The sequence below is a fragment of the Dendrobates tinctorius genome, unplaced genomic scaffold (genome assembly GCF_039654945.1).
Source record: "Dendrobates tinctorius isolate UK_male_01 unplaced genomic scaffold, ASM3965494v1 ptg000154l, whole genome shotgun sequence".
NCBI classification, from domain to species: Eukaryota; Metazoa; Chordata; class Amphibia; order Anura; family Dendrobatidae; genus Dendrobates; species Dendrobates tinctorius.
In genome coordinates, this window is record NW_027361821.1 from 17,411,047 (window position 1) to 17,425,642 (window position 14,596).

At 43.5% G+C, this 14,596-nt stretch overlaps 1 protein-coding gene across 3 annotated transcripts in view; it reads right to left on the bottom strand.

Annotated features, from left to right (window-relative positions):
• LOC141050927 (synaptotagmin-like protein 2) overlaps positions 1–14,596 on the bottom strand; it is a 174,986-nt gene that overhangs the window by 16,090 nt on the left and 144,300 nt on the right. For all 3 annotated transcript variants that reach the window (XM_073547633.1, XM_073547635.1, XM_073547634.1), the window contains exons 8-10: positions 10,365–10,463; positions 2,656–2,747; positions 2,412–2,513 (exon numbers count right to left, since the gene is read on the bottom strand). In XM_073547633.1, the coding sequence (XP_073403734.1) occupies positions 2,412–2,513; positions 2,656–2,747; positions 10,365–10,463 (293 nt within the window). The remainder of the gene's footprint in view (positions 1–2,411; positions 2,514–2,655; positions 2,748–10,364; positions 10,464–14,596) is intronic.

Consider the following 14,596-nt stretch of genomic DNA (forward strand, 5'->3'; position numbering starts at 1 on the left):
AGATTATCTAAAGCTGACAATGAATTGAGGCCTGCAAGAGATGTCAAAAGCAACAATAAAGGATTTTGGGGATATGTCAAAAGTAAAAGAAAAGTCAAAGATGCTATAGGATTTTTACAGGATGAAAATGATGAAATGGTAAGACAGGATGTTGAGAAGGCCGAACTTTTAAATTCCTATTTTGCATCTGTTTTCTCTCAGAAAGGAAATGTAACATCAACTGTTCTTCACTGTCCCATTAAGGGAATAGAAGATTCCAGGATATCTATAAACAGAAATATAGTGAGGAAACACTTAGCTAACCTAAATGAATTCAAGTCTCCAGGTCCAGATGAATTACACCCCAGAGTACTGAAGGAGAAAGCAGAAGAAATTTTTGAACCCCTCTCCATAATCTTTGAAAATTCTTGGAGAACAGGTGAAGTCCCAGAAGACTGGAGAAGAGCAAATGTTGTTCCTATCTTCAAAAAGGGGAAGAAGGTGGACCCAGGCAACTATAGGCCGGTGAGTCTGACTTCTATACCAGGAAAGATCTTTGAGCAAATTATCAAACAACATGTATGTCAGCACCTGGATAAGAATGAAGTGATTAAACAGAGTCAGCATGGATTTGTAACTAATAAGTCATGTCAGACTAACTTAATTTCCTTCTATGATGTAATCACTGATTGGGTGGATCAAGGAAATGCTGTAGATATAGTATATCTTGACTTCAGCAAAGCATTTGACAAAGTATCTCATACAATCCTTATTGAAAAAATGACTAAGTATGGAATGGACAAGGCAACTGTTAGGTGGATTCATAACTGGCTTAGTGATCGGACCCAAAGAGTGGTCGTAAATGGCTGCACATCCAGCTGGAAGAATGTCTCAAGTGGGGTACCACAGGGCTCTGTCCTGGGCCCAGTATTGTTCAATATCATTATCAACGATTTAGATGAAGGAATTGAGGGTAAACTGATTAAATTTGCTGATGACACAAAGCTAGGAGGGATAGCTAATACTAGAGAAGAGAGAGAGAGGATTCAAAAAGATATAAATAAACTGGAGAAGTGGGCAGCAACTAACAGAATGGTTTTTAACAGGGAAAAATGCAAAGTACTACATCTGGGCAATAAAAATGAAAAAAGCATATACAGAATGGGAGGAATAGGGCTAAGCAACAGCACATGTGAAAAAGACTTGAGTATACTAATAGATCACAGACTGAATATGAGTCAACAGTGTGATGCAGCAGCAAAAAAGGCAAATGCAATTCTAGGATGTATTAACAGAAGCATACAGTCTAGATCACGTGAAGTCATTATTTCCCTCTACTCCTCTTTGGTCAGACCTCATCTGGAATATTGTGTCCAGTTTTGGGCACCACATTTTAAAAAAAAGACATCAACAAACTGGAGCAAGTTCAGAAAAGAGCGACCAGAATGGTGACCGGTCTGCAAACCCTGTCTTATGAGGAAAGGTTGCAGGATTTGGGAATGTTTAGTTTGCAAAAGAGAAGACTGAGAGGAGACTTAATAGCTGTCTACAAATATCTAAAGGGCTGTCACATTGTAGAAGATCAACTTTATTCTCATTTGCACAAGGAAAGACTAGAAGCAATGGGATGAAACTGAATGGGAGGAGACACAGATTAGATATTAGAAAAAACTTTTTGACAGTTAGAGTGATCAATGAATGGAACAAGCTGCCACGAGAAGTGGTGAGTTCTCCTTCAATGGAAGTCTTCAAACAGAGGCTGGACAGACATCTGACTGGGATGATTTAGCGAATCCTGCTTTGAGCAGGGGGTTGGACCAGATGGCCCAGGAGGTCCCTTCCAACTCTGCGATTCTATGATTCTATGACACAGCGAGACACTATCAGCATTATCACAAACACCATAACCCATCAATAACCATCATTTTAGGAAAACAAGGATTACCTTGTTAGGAAGCATAGGAAAAGTCTGGAGTAAAAGTGAGTAATCATATCTACATTTACTTTTTCATTTCTGAATCTGATTGCCAAACACATGGTTCACTAAACCCTCATTACATGTCAGCCGTACCATAAAGCCCTATACCCGACATTGAAAATGGATTGGCATGGTATGTTCCTTACACAGATGTGGTCCTTGATATTCCCTTCCATTATGTGATAATGACATACTCATGGTTCATTTGTATGGTAAATACGTGAATTGTAAGATGCTGCCGAATATGTTGGTGCTACATAAATACAATTATTATTATCAACCTGTAAAGAATACATCAGACACATAAACAAAGAAAGAGAACATGAAAGTGATGGCATAAGCTAAGGAAAGGCCGATACCCCTATAAAGCAGAATATTACAGAGCTGTTCTGGGAATCCGGACATATCTCATCTGCAAGGACACTGGTTGCACTGGTCTTTAGAAGGTACTTACAGAAGATACTGAGGCCATGTCAGAGGAGTTACTGCCGCTGCTAAGGGTCTTCCTGTGTCTTTTAAAGTTGAAGCTGACTTCTGAGGCTGTGTCAGATTCAGTCTAAAACCAAAAACAGACAAAAACTTTACTGAGAAAAATGAAAATTAAGTATCAAGAGAATTTGCAGGACTGATCATAAATGTAGCGATGACGGCTACACTATAGCCGCTATACAACGGTTCTGGCCTATTTTTGCTCTTACTTCAGAATGCAGGGCAGGCGTGGATTTGCTCAGCTCCTTGGCACGGTCCGGTTCCAGAAGTTGGTGACTTAATGTGTTCGGCTTGTTATATGCTTAGAGAAACAAAAGAAGGAAATAATAGTGATAGACATAACCTTGAGAAACAAAGATGACACATCAAACTGGCAACATCTTATACCGATGTGGCCTTAGTTGTGCCTTAATACATGGCCATACTACATTTGTTTTCCTCTTTTCTTCACATGATCTACTAACATGCAGCTTTTCTGAAAAAAAAAATCCTGGAAGGTTTTTTTTTTCTTTGCAAATTTTAAGCTTTACAGTACCAGCGAAAGCTATGATTTGAGAAATCTCATGCACACACATTGGTTTATTTTTTTCCTGACAATTTGAAATCTGCTGCGTTTTTGCAAACTGCAGCATGTCACTTTTTCAGCATTTTGTCACCCTTAGAAAGCGAAATTATTAAGTGAAAAATGGAGCAAAAAACAAAAGGTATCAGGGTTTTGCTGCATTTTTGGTGCAAAAACCTTAAGGAAATTGCAAACTTTATCAGCATGCACAAGACACAACAAAAACGCAGAAAAACCTGCTTTTTTGTAAGTAACTTCTTTACTGCCAAGAGAGTAGGTTTTGCCTGCTGAAATACAGGGATTTTTGTGTACTCACCAAAAAATACTTTTCTCCGAGCTACTGATTGGGGGACACGGGACCATAGGTGTTAGTGTCAGCCTCCTATGGGCAGCAGCATAAGTAAACACAAAAAAGTTCGCTCCTCCTCTGCAGTATACACCCACACGCTGGCTCCAGACGAACGTTATACGAAGGTACGAAATGTCAAACCAAAGAAAATACACAAACCTTCAGGCTAACAAGGTGGGTGCTGTATCCCCCAATGATTGGCTCGGAGAAAAGAATTTTACGGTGAGTACACAAAAATTCCTGTTTCTCCTTTGCCTCATTGGGAGACACAGGACCATGGGACCTCCTAAAGCAGTCCCTGGGTGGGTAACCGACAGAGCAAATCAAATCCACTTACCAACTGTCTAGGGATGCGCTACCGCCACCTTTAAGATCCGTCTGCCCAGGCCGGCATCCTCGGAAGCCTGGGTATGAATATTGTAGTGCTTCGAGAAGATGTGCAGACTGGACCAAGTCGCAGCCTTGCTAACCTTTTCCGCCCATGTCTGGTACCGAATGGCCCAAGAAGCCCCCACCAACCGAGTGGAGTGTGCCTTAATCCCCTCTGGGATAGGCTGGCCCCTGAGGCAGTAAGACTCTTGAATAGCTGAGAATATCCACATGGCTATTGTGGACCTTGAAGCAGCAAGTCCCTTCCTGTGACCCTCAGGAAGGATGAACAAAGTGTCCGTCTTACGAAAGGACATGAGACATACCATCTGAGAGCTCTCACCAAATCCAGAATGTGAAGAGCCAGCTCAACATGGTATACTGGTGCCGGGCAAAATGAGGGCAGGACAATGTCTTCGTTAAGGTGAAAGAAGGAAACCACCTTGGGCAGAAAGGACGGGAACGGCCTGAGAACCACCTTGTCCTGGTGGAAAATTAGGAAAGGAGCTCGACAGGACAGGGTGGCTAGCTATGAAACCAGTCTGACTGACGTCACCACAACAAGAAAAGTAACCTTCCATGAAAGGTGAGTCAGAGAGATGTAATGCAGTGGCTCGAAGGGAGACTCTTGTAAAACCCCCAGGACCAAGTTAAGGTCCCAGGCATCCAACGGCGTTCTATAGGGGGCACCACATGGGAGACCCCCTGAATGAACGTCCTCAACTGCAGCTTGGAAGAGATTCTGCGCTGGAACAAAACAGATAAGGCAGAGATCTGGCCCTTGAGAGAGCTAAGCGCTAGGCCTGATTCCAAAATGGTCTGAAGAAACTCTAAGATGGTGGGAATGGAGAAGACAACAGGAAGATGACTGTGGTCTCTGCACCATGCAAATAAAGTTTTCCAGGTGCGGTGATAGATGCGTGCTAATACAGGCTTCCGAGCTTCAATCATGGAGGAAATCACCTCTTTCGGAGAATCCAGATTGAGTTAGGACCCAGGATTCAACGGCCATGCCATCAAACACAGGGTCCCTGAGTTCTGGTGATAAACCAGGCCCTGGGAGAATAAGTTTGGTCGAACTGGTAGTCGCCAGGGAACGTTGACAACAAGCTGCACCAGCTCCGCGTACCATGCCCGGCGCGGTCAGTCCAGAGCGACTAGGATCACTGGAACTCCTTCCGCCTTGATCTTCCTGATGACTCTCGGGAGTAACGAGAGCGGGGGAAAACACATACGGAAGACGAAACTGATGCCACGGAAGGACCAGTGCATCCGCCCCAATGGCCTCTGGACCCTGGGACTGAGCTATGAACTTGGCGAGACTCGGAATGTGCACTGCTGAGAAGACAGAGTGGTTCCTCTCGGACCAACGGAGAATGGGTTCCACCTCGTGCATTGCCGCTCTGCTGCTATTTGGTGCACGTCCAGAGAAGCGTGCACCAAATAGTCCCCGGCCAGAGAAATCTGGTTGGCCAGATCCGCTGCCTTCTGGGAAAGGTTAATATCCTGAATGGTTCTGGTCAGAGTATCTGCCCAAGAAACCATAGCTTTAGCTACCCACGTCACAGCAAAAGAAGGAGAGAGTGCCGAGCCCGATGCTTCAAAAACTGAGCGGGCAAGATTCTTTGGGTTCTTTAATGGAGGATCTATCTGGTAAGGACAGGAGGGTCTTGGTGGCCAGGCAAGATACAGGTGGATCAACTGGAGGGGATTCGGCTCATTCCTTCCACAGATCCAATGAAAAAGGGTATCTCGCCTCAAGAAGTTTCTGACCTGTGAAGCGTTGGTCCGGTCGCTCCCTATGCCGCCGGACTATGTCCTGAAATTCAGGATGGTTGGAGAAAACTCTATGAGGGTGTTTGGTCCTCTTGAAGTACACCGTGTAACCTGGGGCAGAAATAGAGTCTTCATCAACCTTCAAATTCTGGTTGACAGACTCAATGAGAATCCACAGTCATCTGGTAATCCGGCGAGTCTAGGTCGACGGGCACGTCTGACTCGTACTCAGAGTCCTAGTCACTGCGAACCCCGGGTGATGGGGAGCGAGAAAGGGAGCTCACGGATGCCGAGGCGCAAGAAGGGCCGGGAGACATGCAATGGGTCCATTTTCTAGATGCCTGTGTATTTTTTGTGACTGAGAACAGCCCCTGCTGACCGACAGTTCCCGTGAGGTAGAGGAACCCTCTAAGACAGGCAGACGAATGCCCCGACCTGTGGAGCGATCTTGGAGGGACTCAAATCGATTTAGCTAGTGAAGCCACGGACAGACAGTGACGAAGCCCACTCAGGGAGGCTAGGTACACTTGGGTCGGTAGTGGCGGAGGGCTCCTGAGCGCATTCGGGATCACAGGCCTTGCAGAGTGGCACACTCTGTCCCGTGGAAACGCAGTCTGGCAGGTGGTACATGAGGTGAAAAACACTGTGTGTGTTTTGTTAGCCTTCCTGGATGTCTTGGAGAGTGACATGTTATACCCAAGTATGTCCCTGATCCTGCTAATATGTCCCAATAGAGAGGATCATGGCTAATAAGCCCCAGGGAATACTGCAGAGAAGGGCCAATGGGTGTATCGCAGCTCAGATCTTTCCCAGGTCCTGTGGCCCTGTGAGAATGGTCCTCCCGGTGTCCCTGTGCTGCACTGAGCAGGCCACTCAAGCAGGAATCCGGCCGGATGATGAAACTGTCTGCAGGGAATTGTCTAGTGTAAGATGCCGCCCAGGGAAATCACCGTGTGCAGTGGAAGCTGCACGTGTAGAGAGGCGGCCGGAAGAAAACAAATGGCCGCCAGGCATACCAGAAGGCGGTCTCACGCTGAGCGAGAAGCGCCAAGTGCATGGGCGGAGCTGCTGGCGTGATGCGAGCAAGTGGGCGGAGATTCGGATTGCGGCCTAAATTTTTAGGCATCGGCCGAAGTGCGGCTGGGGGGAAAGGAATTGCCCTGGGGGATAGCGGGTGCGCACTACAGGAGCCCTCCTGCAGATTGAGACCTGGGTCCCCAATTACCTGCAGTGTAAGATGCCAATGAAACTGTCGGAGAGGATCACAGGGCCCGGACTTCTCTGCTATAGGTTAGCTGCAGTAGCGTGGACGGTGCATGGAGCCCTCCACCCACCATCCCTTTAACAGAGGTGGAGAGGGACCGTCCGCTTCCTTCCACCACCGCTGTTTTAGCAGTGGTGATGCAGTGGGGGCTGCAAGAACTCAAGCAAGTGCCTCTGGACATCCTAGGAGTTAACTCTTCCAGGATGGGACAGGGCCGATGGTCGGGCAGTAAAAAGCCTGGCTGCAGAAGGGGGTACATGGAGGCGACACTCCATGTTCCTGTTTGTTGTTGGTGTGGGGAGAACGGTGCCCTGAAGGGACTCGTCACGAGTATAAAAAAAAAAAAAAAAAGACCTCAGGCATACCATAGTCAACGAAGCAGGAGGGGGTACATGGAGGCGACAATCCACGTTCCCACCTGTTATTGCTTTGGGGAGATCGTAGCCCGTCTCCCCCTATAATCCTTGAAAACTGAATAATAAAAAATAAAAATATGGTCTGAATATCAGACATATGTGCCTCCTACAGACACTAAGCATGAACTGGCTCAGCTGGAACCAGCGTGTGGGTATATACGGCAGGGGAGGAGCTAATCTTTTGTGTCTACTTAGTGTCAGCCCCCTAGTAGTGGCAGCAGCATAACACCCATGGTCCTGTGTCCTCCAATGAGGCGATGGAGAAAAAAATGCAGCAAAAACGTAACGTGTGAACATAGCCTAAGGGCATGTGCACACAACGTCTTTTAGAGGTGGAGGTTCACGCATCATTTTTGAAGCAGAAGACACTTTAGGAAAATGTTAGTTGTGTTTTCCTTGAGGAGTGTTTTCTTATCTCTTCTGCTGCAGCTATCATGCCAGCAATTTTTTAAAATTCCATATATAACATAGTGGAAGCCTCCAAACAAAAGCCGACAGAAGAATGAGCCAAAGGCGGATATTGTGCACAGCAAGTCGTCTTTACAACGCTATGCATATGTTCATTCTTTTAGCCCTTTTTTAAGTGCTTTTTCAGGTGGGTTCTAGGCTGGATCCGACTGTAAAAGACATTGTATGCAAAAACCCTAATAAAGCAAAGTGAGTTCTCCTATACAAAGTCTACAATTCTTGTAGCATACCCATTCCTACAGTAGGAACGCCAAAAAAAGGTGTACATAGTAGCAAACATCTAATAAAAAATAACATCTACTAAAGAGTAAGTCCAACTATTTTACAAACATTTTTAGATTTAAAATAGTTGTGACATCTGTTCAAGAAATGTATATATTATATTAATGATATCAGAAGGTTACATGGAACGATCATATCACCCAATGTTCTAATAAAAGAGAGAGAAGTCAGAACTTTTCATTACTTTAGTTATAGTGAGAAAAGGGGAAACAATTTTACTAAAGCCAGTTTCCTACAAGGTCCAATGTAGGGCTGCATTTACACTGGCCAACAGCGGCAATTAAACAACCGTGGCTCGGCTACATGCAAGCCTATCTATCGACAGTCGTTTAATAGCCTATGTAGACAGGCTGACCACACTTCCATTTACATGATTGCTCTGTGTGTGTGGAAAATCATTGTCATCAGCAGAACATGTCTACATAGGACAATGTGATGCAGAGAATCATTTTTAAAAATAATTACTAGATTCATGCTGTTTGAACAACAGGCAGCATGAATCAAAGCCTGGCTGCAGGATTGTTCTGAAATGGTGCTGCACCTTAGAAAAAAAAAAGTTTGAAAAGTTGGCCGGGGACTATAGAGAGAGACCTGTGGTCGCCGACCATCTTCTCCCCACCTTATTCCAGGTGATTGACAAGTTTCTCCATATGCTGCGGCTGCCCTTGAGTCTACACCGAATGGCCACTTTATTAGGGACACCCATCCAGTAGGGCGTTTCACCTCTTTTGGCCATTAGAACTGCATAGAGTCTGCCGTGGCCACATGGATGAGGTCTACTGTGTCTAGTCACAGAGAGGGTAAATAGGATTAAGATTTGGGCAAAGTAATTGCCAGGGAGCAAGAAAAACTTGTGGTTTCGCACGTCCCTTAGATACCCGATGTGTACCTTAGTTACCAGCTCCCTGCATCAGCGCACTGGTAACTAAAGTTCACAGCGACGCTGCGCGTTCGGCGTCGCTGGTGCTGATCGCTGGTGAAGCTGTCTGTTTGACAGCTCACCAGCGATCATGTAGCGACTCACCAGCGATCCAGACACGTTGATATCGTTGTTGGGATCGCTGGTGAGTCGCTATGTGTGACGGTACCTTTACTCCACCTCCACCAATCTGAACTGATAACATCAGACGGGAAGGATTCATGCTGCGTAATCCAAATTCTGACCTTCCCATCAGCACACTGCAACAGAAATCTGGATTCATCTAAGCAAGCAAAGTTTTTCCACTGCTCAGTGATCCACTTTTTTACACTCTTTTGCCCCACAGTCTTGTTTTTCAGTTTCCCTACGGACAGAAATGGCACTCGACCTGGTCTGGTCATCCGCTGCCTGTTTTTCCTTGATCACACCATTCTTGGCATACTCTCAACACCATTGTAGAAAAACGAAATCCACACAGTTGGCAATTTTTCTAAATAATGGCCCCTTCTCCAACACTGATAGCCATGCTAAGTCACTCAGCATTGCTTGATTTTCCCATTTTAATATGGATTCACACCTAAACTAGTCCATGGAAAAGGTGTTCACTTGATTTTATGCTGCACTTCAGGGTCACGTGTAAGACAGGTAGATCAGGAAAGCAGACTGTCATTCATTACATGTCTCACCCTGGTAATGCCTACAGTCATTTACAATAATCCCTGCTGGCAAATTCTCCGGGAAATCTATGCCCGGCCCATAGATCTTAACAGCTCATTCACATATAAGAAGGAGATATCAGAACAACGTGTATTTCTCTGGAGTAATACATCAAATTCCAGATATCAAGGTATCTTTGTACTCAGCTTACTATGACCTGCATGTTCATATAGACGGTTTAGGAGGGGTGATCCTACTGACAGATTCCCTGTGATATAGTAAAATATATCTAAAGGTGCACTTCTTTAATCTGTTGTCATCTATGTTTTTAACTCTTCTGTGTCCATCCTAAACAGATTAGTGCTAAAAGTGACCAATAGCGTATTATTAAACCCTTTTAATTTTTTGATACTTTTCGCAAAATGAGAAGACCTTGCACCTCAGGAAACACATCCAAATCTAAAGAGTTCCAGCAAGTACGAGAATATGTGCTTACGGATGCAGAACATTTTTCCATGCCGTTTCCATCAGTGTCTTCTCCTTCACAAGCTGTCAACAGTTTTTTATAGAAGAACAAAGACCTCGAAGAAATCTATTTTACACTCGACTCCACAACTTGTATCAGAAAAAGGATGTGGATGAACAAACAGTACTTTTGTGAAGCAAAGCCAACATTACGGACTGAACGCTTGGTTTCCTAGGTACATGGACAGATGAGTGCTAGGACTGTGCTGTGATGATCTACAACTGGCTTTTCAAGAGACAATACAAAAATCTAGAAGAAAGTTCAAGCCTATCTTTACCAAAACTTCCATACTGACTGTGTCAAACTGTTTTTCATCCCTGAAAAACTCACTTTCTGTGGTTGTATAGATGTTCACCATGCTTCTTGCATTGCTGACGCTGCTGGTCTTTGATGCAGTCACATCCCCAGGGTAACCATCAGCTTTCTGGTCTACAGAAGAAACCGAATACTTATCAGGCTCATGGTCAGCATTATATGTCATATGCTATTAGCTTAAAGAGAAAATACAGTAACAAATGTTAAAATCTGTAAAAGTATCGTATCTATGAAATGGTAATTATTTGTTATCATTTTGATGCCACATTTTCCCCACATAAGAAAATATGCCAGATATTTAGTTACCAACAAAATGTATATAAAAAAAGTATCAACTTCCGGCTGTATTCTCACCCTTGAGGCTGTGTGGTATTTTTGGGGACAGTTTATGGCTTTCATAAAATAATAGCTACACTCCTCTTCAGAGGCATCATTTAATTATGTTTACTTATTTCTGTTAGATTATTCTGTAGTGGGACTTTTTGGAACTAAGCAAGATGTGGTCAGTGGCTGTTGCACCGCCGTCATTAAATTGGAAGCTGGAAATCAACTACTGCAAAAACTATGGATGACATCGCAAGAGGATTTCTGTATGAAAAGCTTCTGTGAGACAAAACATGGGTTTCAGTAAGCTGCAGTGACATCACAAGTGGGTTTCCATCTGGTAATGTGGTGTGACAAGCTGTAACATCATTATTGCAATTACACATGTTTTGGTATACACATGTTTATTTCATTTGTGTGTATTGGAGCAACACAAAAAACAGAGAAACAAAGGCAAATTGGATATAATTTCATACAAAGACCCAACATTGTTGGCACCCTCAACTTAATATTTGGCTGCACGCCCTTTGGAACAATAACTGCAAATCAATCAATCAATCGCCCTTTGGAATAAATATTTGCAATCAATAGGTGGATTCATAACTGGTTTAGTGATCAGACCCAAAGAGTGGTCGTAAATAGCTGCACATCCAGTTGGAAGAATGTCTCAAGTGGGGTACCACAGGGCTCTGTCCTGGGCCCTGTATTGTTCAACATCTTTATCAATTATTTAGATGAAGGAATTGAGGGTATACTATTTGCTGATGACACAAAGCTAGGAGGGATAGCTAATACTAGAGAAGATAGAGAGAGGATTCAAAAAAGATATAAATAAACTGGAGCAGTGGGCAGCAACTAACAGAATGTTTTTTAACAGGGAAAAATGCAAAGTACTACAACTGGGCAATAAAAATGAAAAAAGCATATACAAAATGGGAGGAATAGGGCTAAGCAACAGCACATGAGAATAAGACTTGGGTATACTTCAGGTGCTTTACAGGAACTGAAGCAATATGGAAAGAAAAAAAAATTAACATTTCACTTTTTTCACAAAAAAATTACTTTAGACCCCAATTTTTTTATTTTCACAAGGGTAACAGGAGAAAATGCACTAAACAATTTGTTGTGCAATTTCTCCTGAGTACGGCGATACTCAAAATGTGGGGGAAAGCGAGTGTTTGAGCACACAGCAGGGCTCGGAAGGAAAGGAGCGCCATTTGACTTTTTGAATACAAAATTTGCTGGAATCATTAGCAGGCAGCATGTCACGTTTGGAAAGCCCCCGATGTGCCTAAAGAAAGGAAACCCCCTTCAAGTGACCCCATTTTGAAACTAGACCCCTCAAGGAATTTAGATGTGTGGTAAGCACCTTAAACCCACAGATGCTTAACAGAATTTTACAACATTGATCTGTAAATATGAAATATATACACTGTGTGCAGAATTATTAGGCAAGTTGTATTTGAGAGGATTCTTTTTATTATTGAACAACAACTATGCTCTCAATCAACCCAAAAGACTCATAAATATCAAAGCTTAATATTTTTGGAAGTTGGAGTGGGTTTTTTTTAGATTTGGCTCTTAGGAGGATATCTGTTTTTTCAGGTAACTATTACTGTGCAGAATTATTAGGCAACATAATAAAAACCAAATATATACCCATCTCACTTGTTTATTTTCACCAGGTTAACCAATATAACACAAAATTTAGAAATAAACATTTCTGACATTCAAAACAAAAAAAAAAAAAAAAAATCAGTGACCAATATATCCACCTTTCTTTACGATGACACTCAAAAGCCTTCCATCCATAGATTCTGTCACTTGCTTGATCTGTTTACAATCAACATTGCGTGCAGCAGCCACCACAGCCTCCCAGACACTGTTCTGAGAGGTGTACTGTTTTCCCTCCCTGTAGATCTCACATTTGATGAGGGACCACAGGTTCTCTATGGGGTTCAGATCAGGTGAACAAGGGGGCCATGTCATTATTTTTTCTTCTTTTAGACCTTTACTGGCCAGCCACGCTGTGGAGTATTTGGATGCATGTGATGGAGCATTGTCCTGGATGAAAATCATGTTTTTCTTGAACGATACAGACTTCTTCCTGTACCACTGCTTGAAGGTGTCTTCCAGAAATTGGCAGTAGGTCTGGGAGTTGAGCTTCACTCCATCCTCTACCTGAAAAGGTCCCACAAGTTCATCTTTGATGATACCAGCCCATACCAATACCCCACATCCACCTTGCTGACGTCTGAGTCAGAGTGGAGCTCTCTGCCCTTTACTGATCCAGTCTCGGGCCCATCCGTCTGGCCCATCAAGAGTCACTCTCATTTCATCAGTCCATAAAACCTTAGAAAAATCAGTCTTAAGATATTTCTTGGCCCAGTCTTGACGTTTTATCTTATGTTTCCTGTTCAAAGGTGGTCATTTTTCAGCCTTCCTTACCTTGGCAATGTCCCTGAGTGTGGCACACCTTGTGATTTTTGATACTCCAGTAACGTTGCAGCTCTGAAATATGGCAAAACTGGTGGCAAATGGCACCTTGGCAGCTTGACGCTTGATTTTCCTCAATTCATGGGCAGTTATTTTGCGCCTTTTTTTATCAACATGCTTCTTGCGACCCTGTTGGCTCTTTGCCATGAAACACTTGATTGTTCGGTGATCACGCTTCAAATGTTTGGCAATTTCAAGACTGCTGCATCCCTCTGCAAGACATCTCACAATTTTTGACTTTTAAGAGTCCGTCAAATCTTTCTTCGGACCCATTTTGCCAAAGGAAAGGAAGTTGCCTAATAATTGAGCACACCTTATATAGGGCGTTGATGTCATTAGACCACACCCCTCCTCATTACAGAGATACAAATCACCTGATTTACATAATTGGCAGTTGGCTTTCAAGCCTATACAGCTTGCAGTAGGACAACGTGTAAAAAGGATGATGTGATCAAAATACTCATTTGCCTAATAATTCTGCACACAGTGTGTATATTTTTCCCACTAAATTGTTGTTTTTGTGAAAAATTTTGTTCATTTTCACAAGGATGGCAGGAGAAACTGCATCCCAAAATTTGTTGTGCAATTTCTTCTGAGTAAGCTGATAAGGAGCGCCATATTGTAGTTCAGATTTTGCTGGACTGGTTTGAGGGTGCCATGTCACATTGGCCAAGTGCCAAGGCAGCACACCTTCTCCCATAAAAGTGAACCCATTTTAAAAACTACACCTCTCAATGAATTAACCTAGTGGTGCAGTGATCATATTGACCTCAGAGGTTTGTCACAAAATTTTATATCACTGGGCAGTGAAGAAAAAATAATTACATTTTTACCACCAAAATTTTGCTTTTACTCCAGATTTTGCATTTTCTCACTTGGAAATCGGTAAAAATTGAACCACAATTTGTCACACAATTTCTGTTGAATATAGAAAATAGGTATTAGACCTACCGGTAATGATGTTTCCAGGAGTCCATCCTGACAGCACCATGGAGGACGTCCTCCTCCTCCTTACAGGGACAGGAAGCACACGAGAGGTTAAAGGTCACGTCCCACCCCCTCTCCCTCAGTGATTTAACAAGTACCGCAAGGTGGATGATGCTAGTAACAGTTTAATGAAACAATCATATTACAGCATATGACATATCAAAATACAACATAGCATAACATAACAGGGAGGGAAATACCCGTGCTGTCAGGATGGACTCCTGGAAACATCATTACCGGTAGGTCTAATACCTATTTTCCAGGACGTCCACCTGACAGCACCATGGAGAGTACCAAAGCACCTCCTCAGGGTGGGATTACCGCCTGGAGAACTTTTCTCCCGAATGCGGTCTGCTGACCAGCCAACACGTCAAGCTTGTAGTGCTTGCAGAATGTATTCAGATTGGCCCAGGTTGCTGCTCTACAGATTTGGTCAACCG